This window comes from Oncorhynchus gorbuscha, linkage group LG06 (genome assembly GCF_021184085.1).
Source record: "Oncorhynchus gorbuscha isolate QuinsamMale2020 ecotype Even-year linkage group LG06, OgorEven_v1.0, whole genome shotgun sequence".
In the NCBI taxonomy this organism is placed as follows: domain Eukaryota; kingdom Metazoa; phylum Chordata; class Actinopteri; order Salmoniformes; family Salmonidae; genus Oncorhynchus; species Oncorhynchus gorbuscha.
In genome coordinates, this window is record NC_060178.1 from 53,732,831 (window position 1) to 53,747,567 (window position 14,737).

At 43.0% G+C, this 14,737-nt stretch overlaps 1 protein-coding gene across 2 annotated transcripts in view; it reads left to right on the plus strand.

Annotated features, from left to right (window-relative positions):
* wdfy4 (WDFY family member 4) overlaps positions 1-14,737 on the plus strand; it is a 250,546-nt gene that overhangs the window by 182,660 nt on the left and 53,149 nt on the right. For both annotated transcript variants that reach the window (XM_046353519.1, XM_046353518.1), the window contains exons 51-56: positions 8,153-8,195; positions 8,418-8,537; positions 10,060-10,177; positions 10,412-10,521; positions 13,079-13,229; positions 13,301-13,392. In XM_046353519.1, coding sequence (XP_046209475.1) covers positions 8,153-8,195; positions 8,418-8,537; positions 10,060-10,177; positions 10,412-10,521; positions 13,079-13,229; positions 13,301-13,392 — 634 coding nt within the window. The remainder of the gene's footprint in view (positions 1-8,152; positions 8,196-8,417; positions 8,538-10,059; positions 10,178-10,411; positions 10,522-13,078; positions 13,230-13,300; positions 13,393-14,737) is intronic.

A 14,737-nucleotide genomic window follows, 5' to 3' on the forward strand; every position in this document is an offset into this window, starting at 1 on the left:
AAGCGCTGGCGAATAGACGCAAGAGTGCCTCGAACACCGGGATGACCAGCTAACTTGGCAGAGTGAGCCCACTGAAGAACAGCCAGACGAGTGGAAACAGGAACGAAAAGGAGGTTACTAGGACAAGCGCGCGCGACGCAGTGTGCGTGAGTGCTTGCTTAACCTGTCTTTCAATTCCCCAGACTGTTAACCCGACAACACGCCCATAAGGAAGAATCCCCTCGGGATCAGTAGAAGCCACAGAAGAACTAAACAGACGGGATAAGGCATCAGGCTTGGTGTTCTTGCTACCCGGACGGTAAGAAATCACAAACTCGAAACGAGCGAAAAACAACGCCCAACGAGCTTGACGGGCATTAAGTCGTTTGGCAGAACGGATGTACTCAAGGTTCTTATGGTCTGTCCAAACGACAAAAGGAACGGTCGCCCTCCAACCACTGTCGCCATTCGCCTAGGGCTAAGCGGATGGCGAGCAGTTCACGGTTACCCACATCATAGTTGCGCTCAGATGGCGACAGGCGATGAGAAAAATAAGCGCAAGGATGAACCTTATCGTCAGACTGGAAGCGCTGGGATAGGATGGCTCCCACGCCTACCTCTGAAGCGTCAACCTCGACAATGAATTGTCTAGTGACGTCAGGAGTAACGAGGATAGGAGCGGACGTAAAACGTTCTTTTAGAAGATCAAAAGCTCCCTGGGCGGAACCGGACCACTTAAAACACGTCTTGACAGAAGTAAGAGCTGTGAGAGGGGCAGCAACTTGACCGAAATTACGAATGAAACGCCGATAGAAATTAGCGAAACCTAAAAAGCGCTGCAACTCGACACGTGACCTTGGAACGGGCCAATCACTGACAGCTTGGACCTTAGCGGAATCCATCTGAATGCCTTCAGCGGAAATAACGGAACCGAGAAAAGTAACGGAGGAGACATGAAAAGAGCACTTCTCAGCCTTTACGTAGAGACAATTCTCTAAAAGGCGCTGTAGAACACGTCGAACGTGCTGAACATGAATCTCGAGTGACGGAGAAAAAATCAGGATATCGTCAAGATAGACAAAAACAAAAATGTTCAGCATGTCTCTCAGAACATCATTAACTAATGCCTGAAAAACAGCTGGCGCATTGGCGAGACCGAACGGCAGAACCCGGTACTCAAAATGCCCTAACGGAGTGTTAAACGCCGTTTTCCACTCGTCCCCCTCTCTGATGCGCACGAGATGGTAAGCGTTACGAAGGTCCAACTTAGTAAAGCACCTGGCTCCCTGCAGAATCTCGAAGGCTGATGACATAAGGGGAAGCGGATAACGATTCTTAACCGTTATGTCATTCAGCCCTCGATAATCCACGCAGGGGCGCAGAGTACCGTCCTTCTTTTTAACAAAAAGAACCCCGCCCCGGCCGGAGAAGAAGAAGGCACTATGGTACCGGCGTCAAGAGACACAGACAAATAATCCTCGAGAGCCTTACGTTCGGGAGCCGACAGAGAGTATAGTCTACCTCGAGGAGGAGTGGTCCCCGGAAGGAGATCAATACTACAATCATACGACCGGTGAGGAGGAAGGGAGTTGGCTCGGGACCGACTGAAGACCGTGCGCAGATCATGATATTCCTCCGGCACTCCTGTCAAATCGCCAGGTTCCTCCTGAGAAGTAGGGACAGAAGAAATGGGAGGGATGGCAGACATTAAACACTTCACATGACAAGAAACGTTCCAGGATAGGATAGAATTACTAGACCAATTAATAGAAGGATTATGACATACAAGCCAGGGATGACCCAAAACAACAGGTGTAAACGGTGAACGGAAAATCAAAAAAGAAATAGTCTCACTGTGGTTACCAGATACTGTGAGAGTTAAAGGTAGTGTCTCAAATTTGATACTGGGAAGATGACTACCATCTAAGGCAAACATGGGCGTAGGCCTGTCTAACGGTCTGAAAGGAATGTTATGTTTCCGAGCCCATGCTTCGTCCATGAAACAACCCTCAGCCCCAGAGTCAATCAAAGCACTGCATGTAGCACCCGAACCGGTCCAGCGTAGATGGACCGACATAGTAGTACAAGATCTAGATGAAGGGACCTGAGTAGTAGCGCTCACCAGTAGCCCTCCGCTTACTGATGGGCTCTGGCCTCTTACTGGACATGAATTAACAAAATGTCCAGCAACTCCGCAATAGAGGCACAGGCGGTTGGTGATCCTCCGTTCCCTCTCCTTATTCGAGATGCGAATCCCTCCCAGCTGCATGGGCTCAGTCTCAAAGCCAGAGGAGGGAGATGGTTGCGATGCGGAGCAGGGAAACACCGTTGATGCGAGCTCTCCTCCACGAGCCCGGTGACGAAGATCTACCCGTCGTTCTATGCGGATGGCGAGAGCAATCAAAGAGTCCACATCTGAAGGAACCTCCCGGGAGAGAATCTCATCCTTAACCACTGCGTGGAGTCCCTCCAGAAAACGAGCGAGCAGCGCCGGCTCGTTCCACTCACTAGAGGCAGCAAGAGTGCGAAACTCAATGGAATAATCCGTTATGGACCGTTCACCTTGGCATAAGGAAGCCAGGGCCCTAGAAGCCTCCCCACCAAAAACTGAACGGTCAAAAACCCGAATCATCTCCTCTTTAAAGTTCTGGAATTCGTTAGAGCAATCAGCCCTTGCCTCCCAGATAGCTGTGCCCCATTCTCGAGCCCGGCCAGTAAGGAGTGAAATGACGTAAGCAACCCGAGCTCTCTCTAGAGTATGTGTTGGGTTGGAGAGAGAACACAATCTCACACTGCGTGAGAAAGGAGCGGCACTCAGTGGGCTGCCCGGAGTAGCAAGGTGGGTTATTAACCCTAGGTTCTGGAGGCTCGGCAGGCCAGGAAGTAACAGGTGGCACGAGACGTAGACTCTGGAACTGTCCAGAGAGGTCGGAAACCTGAGCAGCCAGGTTTTCCACGGCATGGCGAGCAGCAGACAATTCCTGCTCGTGTCTGCCGAGCATGGCTCCTTGGATCTCGACGGCAGTGTAACGAGCGTCTGAAGTCGCTGGGTCCATTCCTTGGTCGGTTCCTTCTGTCATGCAGGTGAAAGAGGACCCAAAAGCGACTTAACAGAAACAGAGTTTATTAAAGTCCAAAACGGAATAACAGAAATCCTCTAGACTTGTAGAGGGGAAACAACTGGAGAAGCGGCCACAGACTGCAGGTCGCTTCGGGTAGGCGCAGGCCGTAGTCGACTGAGACACCTGCTCACACGCAGCATCTGATGAAGGCACAAAACACGACAGGACAGGGTGATACACAATCACGGCAAAAAACACGACAGGACAGGGCGAAACGCAATCACAGCATGGTGAATACAATACAAGGAACCGACGGGACAGGAACGGATCACAAAGGAATAAATAGGGACTCTAATCAGGGGAAAGGATCGGGAACAGGTGTGGGAAGACTAAATGATGATTAGGGGAATAGGAACAGCTGGGAGCAGGAACGGAACGACAGAGAGAAGAGAGAGCGAGAGAGTGAGAGAGGGAGGGGGAGAGAGAGGGATAGAAGGAGGGAAAGAACCAAACAAGACCAGCAGAGGGAAACGAATAGCATGGGGAGCACAGGGACAAGACATGACAATAAATGACAAACATGACATTTTTGATGTTTCAAGAATGTTGACAGAACAGCCTTTCTGAGTTCTTTAAAGGTTTTCCCAGAACAGGTAGGAACAGTGTAGGGACAGTACAAGAGATAGATTCCCAAAACACAAAATATGCTCAGTTGTGATGACATTCATACAATTTTACATTTTAAAATGTTTTTCTTGCCTGAGTAGCCTGGTTTCACTGCCAAAAATAAAAATTAAACCATCTAGTGTTCAGCGAACAGTGTTCAACACAATGTCAAATTACAGGTAGCCTAGTCAAATAATTAACATCCAATCACATTAACCATTACTGTCATGTATTGTATTGTCATGTCATGTCCCTGTGCTTTCTCTTCTCTTCGTTTCCCCCTGCTGGTCGTATTAGGTTTCTTTCTCTCTCTCTATCCCTCTCTCTCTCTATCGTTCCGTTCCTGCTCCCAGCTGTTCCTCATTCTCCTAACGACCTCGTTTACTCACTCACACCTGTCCCCTATTTTGCCCTCTGATTAGGTCTCTATTTCTCTCTCGGTTTCTGCCTCTGTCCTTGTCGGATTCTTGTTTGCTTTGCCCTTGTTCCGTCCTGTCGTGTTTTGCCTTTTCATCAGATGCTGCGTGTGAGCAATTGTCTCTGTCCGCTACGGCCCGCGCCTACCCGAAGGGACCTGCAGTCTGTTGCCGCTTGTCCTGCAATTCTCCTCAACAACTAGAGGATTTATGTTTTCCCTGTTTGGACATCTCCTGTAAAGATTGAGGATTATGTTTTCCCTGTTTGGACTTTAATAAACTCAGTTTCTGTTAAGTCGCTTTTGGGTCCTCACTCACCTGCATAACAATTACTCTCATAGCCTCAAAATTGAGGCTATGATTAAAAAGTTGGAGCCTTCTATGTCTACATTAACAAGGACAACACACAGTATATTCCACTAATAGTCCGTATGTAGCTGCTGCTCATGTTAGTATGTGTACTGATGGCGCAAAAGCCATGACAGGGAGACATAGTGGAGTGGTAATGCGTGTGCAACCGGTTGCTCTGTGCAACTTGGGTACACTGCAGCATCCACCAAGAGGCTCTTGCTGCCAAGGGAATGCCTGACAGCTTGAAAGTCGTTTTGGACACTACGGAGAAAATGCTTAACTTTGTTAAGCAAGGCCCCTGACCTCTCGTGTATTTTCTGCACTATGCAATGCTATGGGCAGTGACCATGTAACGTTTTTACAACATACAGAATTGCGCTGGTTATCAAGGGGCAAAGTATTGACACGTTTTTTTGTAATTGAGAAGTGAGCTTAAAGCTTTCTTTACTGACCAGAATTTTCACTTGTCTGGCTCCTTGCACGATGACAAGTTTCTCACACGACTGGTCTATCTGGGTGATGTTTTTTCTGCCTGAATGATCTGAATCTAGGATTACAGGGAATCTCCACAACTATATTCAATGTGCGGGACAAAATTGAGGCTATGATTAAAAAGTTGGAGCCTTCTATGTCTGCATTAACAAGGACAACACACAGGTCTTTCCATCATTGTATGATTTTTTGTGTGCAAATGAACTCAAGTTTACAGACAATTTCAAATGTGATATAGCGAAGCACTTTCCCGAAATGGATGACACAAACAACTGGATTCGTTATCCCTTTCATGCCCTGCCTCCAGTCCACTTACCAATATCTGAACAAGAGAGCCTCATCGAAGTTGCAACAAGCGGTTCTGTGAAAATTGTATTTAATCAGAAGCCACTGCCAGATTTCTGGATTGGGCTGCGCTCAGAGTATCCTGACTTGGAAAATTGTGCTGTTAAGCCACTGAGTGCGGCAGGGTAGCCTAGTGGTTAGAGCGTTGGACTAGTAACTTAAAGGCTGAAAGTTCGAATCCCCCAGCTGACAAGGTACATATCTGAACAGGCAGTTAACTTGTTCTGATGTTTAATACATGAATCGTAAAGTGTGTGTGTGTGACAAGCTTACAATGATGGCAAAAAAACAAACATTTGAGAGTGCGCTGACCCCGGTGCTAAAGCGGGTACGTAGCTGAATGTTTGAAGGGGTACGGGACTATAAAAAGTTTGGGAACCACTGGCATAGAGGATTAATGATCTGGCTGCAGATCTGCAGGTTCAATCCCACATGTTCTTTAACCGTGTTTCTTTTGAGAAAAAAGGGAAATTGAGGCTCAGGTATACTCTACTAAAAGAGAGTAAATCTTTATTTAGTCCAAATTTATAAATCTAGTCAAATGCAGAATTTAGACTAACTGAAAAAAATAAATAAACATGGTGTAAAAATGAACTGTTCAACTTTTTAAAAACGCACCCGATATGATTCCGAAATGTGTTCTGGGAATGTTCTTGCAACATCAGGTGAAAGTTTATTTGCATACTAAAAGAAACATTGTAGATCATCCACACAACTGGACAGTTTTTTTATTTTGGGATGTCCCCACATTGTTCTCACCACACAGTTCCCACAACCTAATGAAACATTCTGGGAACCGATTAAATGTGTTCTAGGAACATTCTTGCAACATCAGCCAAGTGTTTTATACAAACATTCTATGAGAACATTTGCCGTGGCCGAACAAATGTTCTGGGAACTTGCACAGAACCAATTTTTTTTGCTGTCACGAGTCATTTAAAAACATTTTTTTACCTTTATTTAACTAGACAAGTCAGTTAAGAACAAATTCTTATGTGCAATGACGTCTTAGGAACAGTGGGTTAACTGCCTTGTTCAGGGGCAGAACAACAGATTGTTACCTTGTCAGTTTGGGGATTTGATCTAGCAACTGTTTAGTCACGGTGTTTAGGCTGCTGGCTAAAAAGAAAGTCTGTGTGTGCAAAAAGTGTGTGCAAATGGCATGAGGAGGTAAGGCAATAAGTAGGCCATAGTAGCAGAGTAATTACAATTTAGCAAATTAACACTGGAGTGATAGATGAGCAGATGATGATGTTCAAGTAGAAATACTGGTGTACAAAAGAGCAGAAAAGTAAATAAAAACAATATGGGGATGAGGTAGGTAGATTGGGTGCGCTATGTACAGCTGCAGCGATTCGTTAGCTGTTCAGATGTTTAAAGTTAGTGAGGGAAATATAAGTCTCCAACTTCAGCAATGTTTGCAATTCATTCCAGTCATTAGCAGCAGAGAACTGGAATGAAAGGCGGCCAAAGGAGGTGTTGGCTTAGAGGATGATCAGTGAAATATACCTGCTGGAGCGCGTGCTACAGGTGGGTGTTATCAGTGGGTGTTATCGTGACCAGTAAACTGAGATAAGGCGGAGCTTTACCTAGCATAGACGTATAGATGACATGGAGCCAGTGGGTCTGGCGAAGAATATGTAATGAGGGCCAGCCGACGAGAGCATACAGGTCGCAGTGGTAGGTGGTATAAGGGGCTTTGGTGATGAAACGGATGGCACTGTGATAGACTGCATCCAGTTTGCTGAGTAAAGTATTGGAAGCTATTTTGTTAATGACATCGCCGAAGTCGAGGATCGGTAGGGTGGTCAGTTTTACGAGGGTATGTTTTAGAGGTCGACCGATTATGATTTTTCAACACCGATGCCAATTATTGGAGGACCCAAAAAGCCGATGCCGATTAATCGGACAACTTTTTTATTTATTTGTAATAATGACAATTACAACAATACTGAATGAACACTTTTTTTAAACCACATTTTCTCCCCAATTTCGTGGAATCCAATTGTTTTAGTAGCTACTATCTTGTCTCATCGCTACAACTCCCGTACGGGCTCGGGAGAGACGAAGGTTGAAAGTCATGCGTCCTCCGATACACAACCCAACCAACCCGCACTGCTTCTTAACACAGCGCGCATGCAACCCGGAAGCCAGCCGCACCAATGTGTCGGAGGAAACACCGTGCACTTGGCAACCTTGGTTAGCGCGCACTGCGCCCGGCCCACAACAGGAGTTGCTGGTGCGCGATGAGACAAGGACTATCAATTGTTGGGACTATCATTTGTTTTTCAACAGGACAATGACCCAACAGACCTCCAAGCTATGTAAGGGCTATTTGACCAAGAAGGAGAATGATGGAGTGCTGCGCCAGATTACTTGGCCTCCACAGTCACAAGACCTCAACCCAATTGAGATGGTTTGGGATGAGTTGGAATGCAGAGTGGAGGAAAAGCAGTCAACAAGTGCACAGAATATGTGGGAACTCCTTCAAGACTGTTGGAAAAGCATTCCAGGTGAAGCTGGTTTAGAGAATGCCAAGAGTGTGCAAAGCTGTCATCAAGGCAAAGGGTGGCTACTTTGAAGAATCTCTAATATAAAATATATTTTGATTTAACACTTTTTTGGTTACTACATGATACCATATGTGTTATTTCATAGTTGTGATGTCTTCACTATTATTCTACAATGTAGAAAATAGTAAAAATAAAGAAAAACCATTGAATGGTACTGGAGGTCATGACTAACATGGGCATGTTGAGTAGCCTATGTAAACTGGTAGATGTGGCTTAATGCAGTTGACAGTTGATATTCTGATATTCTGTTGTTGTTGTTGTTGTTCAGGAAGACTCCAGTGATAGAGAAGACTACTCAGGTGAAATGGCAGGTACTGTACTGTTTGACATAATTGATAGTGATCTACTGAGAACTTCAGTTGTTTTTCTATGACTGACAAATGTTTGTATTTATTGTGAACATTGTGGCAAACAAATATTTTAATATTCTTAATATCTTCTAGTATTATCAACATGATATATCATGCATGTGTGTGTTCTCTCTGACAACGCAGTATTATCTAAATACAGATTGTGTTCTTTTACTCTGACAGCGTGGGGATATTAGTAATTTTGAGTACCTGATGCATTTGAACACTCTGGCTGGTAGAACCTATAGTGACCTCATGCAGTACCCCGTCTTCCCCTGGGTCCTAGCTGACTACAAGTCGGAGGTGAGGAGTAATACTGTCTGTCTCTGTCTGTGTGTCTGTATATGTGTCTGTCTCTCTGTGTTCATCTCTGTCTCTGTATGTCTCATATCTGTAATAATACTGGCTTTGTAGCTACTTATTTAACCTAATTTTGTCATAAAGAGCGCATGTTCAACTTAGTAACAAGCATGACCATCTCAAGAATTTAAATGAAGAAAAATGACTATATGCAAGCTTGTGTATATCAGGGAGGGGCAATTGAATGCAAGTTTAACCAAAAAACTTGTTAAAACATTTCTAGCCTATCTATCTATATGTAATAGGGTTGATGTGTTATGCTCCGACGCACTCAGTTTTCCACCATAAAACACCATAAAATGTCCAAATAGAGCATACATATAATCAGCATACCTGCTTCTACACAATGATTTGACTATAAGGTGTTTCTTTTGAGAAAATAATGTACAAAATTAGTTTTATCAAATTGAAACAAGAGTTCAGTTCACGTTACAGGGATGACCTTAAACCTGAGGGACAAATGTAAATGAATCACTATTCACATTTAAAGCTGCAATATCTAACTTTTTGGGCGACCCAACCAAATTCACATAGAAATTTTGAAAGAAAGTCTAAGAAGTAGTAGAACTGTTCTATTTGTGCTATTTCTATGCTTCCCATTCTTAAGTTTTGTTTGTGCAACTTTTACTTTCCGTTTTGTACACCAGCTTCAAACAGCTGAAAATATCATATTTGGGGTTATGGAAAATATATTTCCCAGCGGTTTGGATGGTACAATGATTCTCTACATTATTACTTGCTTGGTTTGTCACAAACTGAAATTTGGCTAAATATTATAATTTTACCAACCATGAAATGGCAGAGAGCGATTTGTATATAGTGCATCTTTAAATAAGTAAATAATTTGGGCTTTACAATGATGGTGAAAACATAGGGAAAATCTTGGGGTTAAGGGATTTAAAATCTTCCTAGAAGTTGGACAAACAGGATGTGGGACATGCCAATAATGAGATTTTTTTATGAAAACACACTGCTATTGGAATTTCTAACATGGTTTAGTTAGAGCATAGATGTATGTGATCCAACTGTTTTATCGGCTTTTTATGGTAGTTATGCTGTCGACATCAGGAGGATACGATTTGAGAGCACTAGTTGGCTCCACAAGCTGTAAGTAGCTTTGACTGCATGCTCAGCTGTCCGTGCATTCAGAGCCATCCAGTGGCTCACCACACTACAAACTTTATTTTACCATGTTCCTGTGAAGCAATTATAATGCCAGTCCACCACAACATGCTCGAGAGGCTCCTGATTAGCAAGGGGTAGTCTGTTTAATTTCATTGTGTATTAAAAACACAGCTTACTATCATTGTGAGGGGTTTTCTCCAGTGGTTTGAAACGGCTATTGGGCTTCCTGGGAAAACTTTGATCGAGGTTGCAGCAGTAACCAGGGGGACAGGGCTTAGTGAAGGGTGAATTGTTATATTATTGATTGCATATTTACATGTCATATACTATTTATTGATAGACCCTGGATCTGACCAAACCGGCGACATTTCGTGACCTCTCGAAACCAATGGGAGCCCAGACAGAGAAGAGGAGAGACATGTTTATTCAGAGATTTAATGAAGTGGAAAATAGTGAAGGTAGTGTACCATACCATGTGCTGATGTTGTACTAACTGCAACCCCTACTGCAACAACTCAACACTTTAATTTCACATTACACTGCCCACAGTTCTAACATCACTGATATTTAACATGTGTGGCCTACAAGCTGAAGCAATACAGTGTCAAATCACATGATTTTCTCATAGTTCATTACAGGATGCATTTTGTGTTGTATTGGTTATTCATGGCTGAGTATTTTGGCTATTCTAGGTGACCTGGCAGTGAGGTGTCACTACTGTACCCACTATTCTTCAGCCATCATCGTGTCTTCCTTCCTCGTTCGGATGGAACCCTTCTCACACACCTTTCTGACGCTACAGGTGAGAGGTCAAGGGTCAGCTGCTCTGTTTGGCTCATTACAACTTGGCATGTGCCCCCATTGGCCAGTGTTTTTCAACCAAGGTCCAGGAGAGCTTCATGGTGTGCAGGCTTTTTTTCCAGACCAACCTGAAGACACCTGATTCAGCCAGTTGGTCAGTTGAAGTTGTATTCGTGCTAGGCTGGAACAGAGGCCTGTATATACTGTATCTCTTTTTTCCATAGTACTGTTCCACTGGTGTATGCTGAGCTAAAGAGCAAGCACAGTACATTAAATACAACAAATATTTTACCAGAGAATGTCTAAATAGTATTTTGGGCTTTTCTGTAGATGTCATAAAACTAATAATCCTTAAAAAGATTATCCGGTACTTTTGTATACTTTTTAGCCTGTAGTTCTGAAAGTAGCGCTCACGAGCAAAAAGTGGTCCCTGAAAATTGCGTACTACGTCACATATGTGCACCACGTCATTGCTATCTATCTATCGCTCTGCTATATGTACATCTTGCTAGCTGTCATTCAAATGGCAAGGTGCTGAAGCTCATTGGCCAGAACTGGAATTGTTAGGGGGCTGGCCCACGTTGTTGAAAATGTAGGGAAAATGGTGCAGCACAGCTTCCAGAAAAACAGTCGCTTTCAAACTAGAGATTTTGTGGCGAATTGAGGTAAAACAATAATTCTGCTCATAGATTATGCATGTATGAACTACCAAAGTTGCAGAGCATGTCTTTAATGACTGCCTCCTTATTTTGGACTCGCTGGATTCCATTTCAGCTTTTTAATTTAGAAACAAATTAATTTAAATGAGATTTCAATAAATACCGAACAAAACTATAAACGCAATATGCAACAATTTCACTGTATAAGGAAATCAGCCCATTGAAATAAATGAATTAGACCCATTAAACCCGATGGATTTCACATGACTGGGAATACAGATATGCATCTGTATCTGTTGTGACCACCACACTTTGCATAGAGTTGATCAGGTTGTTGATTGTGGAATGTTCTCCCAATCCTTTTCAATGGCTGTGCGAAGTTGCTGGATATTGGCTGTCGTACATGTCAATCCAGAGCATCCCAAACGTGCTCAATTGGTGACATGTCTGAAGAGTATGTAGGCCATGGAAGAACTGGGAGATTTTCAGCTTTCCACATTTGAGTACAGATCCTTGCGACATGGGGCTGTGCATTATCATGCTTAAACATGAGGTGATGACAGTGGATGAATGGCACAACAACGGGCCACAGGATCTTGTCATGGTATCTCTGTGCATTCAAACTGCCATTGATAAAATGCAATTGTGTTCATTTTCCGTAGTTTATGCCTGCCCAACCATAACCCAACCTCCACCATGGGGCACTCTATTCACAATGTTGACATCAGCAAACTGCTCGCACACATGACGCCGGTTGGACGTACTGCCAAATTCTCTAAAGCGACTTTGGAGTCGGCTTATGGTAGAGAAACAAACCTTAAATTAACTGGCAAAGCTCTGGTTAACATTCCTGCAGTCAGCATGCCCTCAAAACTTGAGACATCTGTGGCATTGTGTGGTGTGACAAAACGGCACATTTCAGAGTGGCCTTTTATTGTCCCCGGCACAAGGTTAACCTGTGTAATGATCATGCTGTTTAATTAGCTTCTTGATATGCCACACCTGTCAGCTGGATGGATTATCTTGGCAAAGGAGAAATGCTTACTAACAGGGATATAAACAAATTTGTGGACACAATGTGAGAGAAATCATATTTTTGTGTCCATGGAACTTTTCTCTGATCTTTTTTTTTCAGCTCAATTAACATATGTGTATGTTACATACACTTTATATGTTGTGTTTATATATTTGTTCAGTGTATATTAAGCAAATAAATGTGGTAACATTACAAAACAAAAGAAGAATCCCATTTGGTTGTAAAAGCTGCTGATTTCCAGTCTAGGAATCCAATAGATGCTAATGAGAAGGTCTGCATATTTGATAGTTATCATTAAACAATAAAACAATCAAGATATTAGCTTGTTGTAAATACAGTGCTCACTTTTTCCTTTCAACCCCAGACTAGTGTGTGCAGTTGCAGTAATATCTATAACTTGATTTATGTCCCTAACAGAGTTTAGCCAGTATGGGTGTTATTCTCATTGAATAAAGGTAATTGTTTTGCAGTAAATTACATTCCTCCTCATGGCATCTCTATCAAGGGGTTAGAAGATTTTATGGAAAAATTAAAAGCTTCAGTCAACGTCTGGATGTCAAGAATGAAAACGTGTTTAATATGGTTTAGGTTACTTTATTAAATGTTTCTATTCCAAAGTTTAGTTTGCAATGCAATGAAAAACGATGCATCTTCTGCCATTACGCACACATGTGCACGAATGTGTGCACGCAAGAGCACGCAGATATACTGTACATTCTTACCCACTTCTTATGTCAATCCAGCCACACAAATGTACAGGTAGCTTAAGTAACAATGACATGCCTGTGTGAGTGAATGACTGGACAGCTAAAGTTGATGTCGCTCTCTCTCTCTGTGTCTCTTTCTCTCTGTTTCTCTCTCAGGGAGGGTATGACATAGCAGAGAGGATGTTCCATAGTGTGAAGAAGGACTGGGACTCCGCCTCCAGAGACAACATGAGCGATGTCAGAGAGCTGATCCCAGAGTTCTACTACCTACCTGACTTCCTGGTTAACACAAACCACTTCAAACTAGGTGTGTATTGTATGTGTGTGTGTATTTTGATGGTGAATATGTATTCTGAAGATAGTTGTGTCTGTCTCCAGGCTGTATGCAGGACGGTACCACTCTAGGGGACGTTGTCCTCCCTCCCTGGGCTAAGGGAGACCCCCGGGAGTTCATCAGAGTTCACCGAGAGGTCAGTTGCCTTTCACGCATGCTGTTAGTTGTACACCAAACATGAATACAATAAGTACAGTAGGATGAAACATTTACTGTTACATTTATATTTTTTGTATTTTTCACCTGAGAAACATTCCCACAAACACCCACAGTGCATCACCCCTGGAAAAGTTTAGGGGTTAAGTGCCTTTCTAAGGGGGCACAATGGCTGGAGATAGCACAGGGATGGGGATGTCGGTTCTTGTCATTCTAATTCTATATTTTTAGGACTGACTGCTCTCAGTGTGCTAGTGTTTTAGCTGTTATCCATCTTAGTGGAGCTATCCCTTATTCGTTAGGCCCAGTCACATCTTAACAATTTTAAAGAAAGGGGTAAACATTCATGCTGTCCCGTTAAGTTGGGCTCAGGGTTGAACCAGAAAGAGTGAAATTGTTTTCTGCACTTAAATAGATAATCATCTCTTGTGCTCATCAACAAATGCCTATTATAAATAGGTTAAAGGCTTGTTTTACTGTGTTTAAAAGCACTGGCATTACAGGATAACAGGCTTCTCAGAGCCATTAAGTACACACACAATACACTCTCTCATAACTCTGTTACTACAGCCTGACACTCGGGATGAATGCCTGCTCTCTCTCTCTCATTCTCTCTATTTTTCTCTCCCTTTTTTCCCCTTTCACTCTTGCTATATTTCCTCCCCCTCCACTCCACTCCAGGCCTGTATGGTGTTTATCAGTCTGTAATCTCATAAAATCTCATATTGCCTCCAATTCCCACCAAATTAGCTGTTTTAGCTACATGTTTATTCTTCCTAATATGCAAATGAACTCCATATGGAACAATATGAACAATAGAAAGCAGTTATGAGACTGAGATCGGTTGTTATTAAGGTCGGAGACTTCTGGTCATAATGTCCACTATTTCTAATGTTCAAAACATCTCTAATTCAAGCTAATTCAAGGCAAATGATTCTGTGATTCGGTCGTGATGAGAGTATTAGCTCACAACATTTTCCTGCTCTTCACTTTTAAATGCACTCATGTAGGAAATCACACCTGAGTAATCTGATAGATACTGGGCTTTGTAATGAGTTTCTGTTTCCTTGTTCACACTTTGAGTTATAATTCAGAGGTTATAAAAGGCTTAGATTTGTTTGTATCTCATACTGTTGCAGATGAATTATGGTTTTAGGGTTAACTCTCCTATCCGAGTTGCTCCTGGTTTGTATGTGGCTAGAAGGTCCTCCTCGTACATTTTCATATATTCAACTATACTGTAAATGCCAGTCAACAAAGAATTGGATGTTTCTTGAGTGCATTTATATTACTGTGCGTGTGTCTGTCTGTCCGTCCGTCCGTCC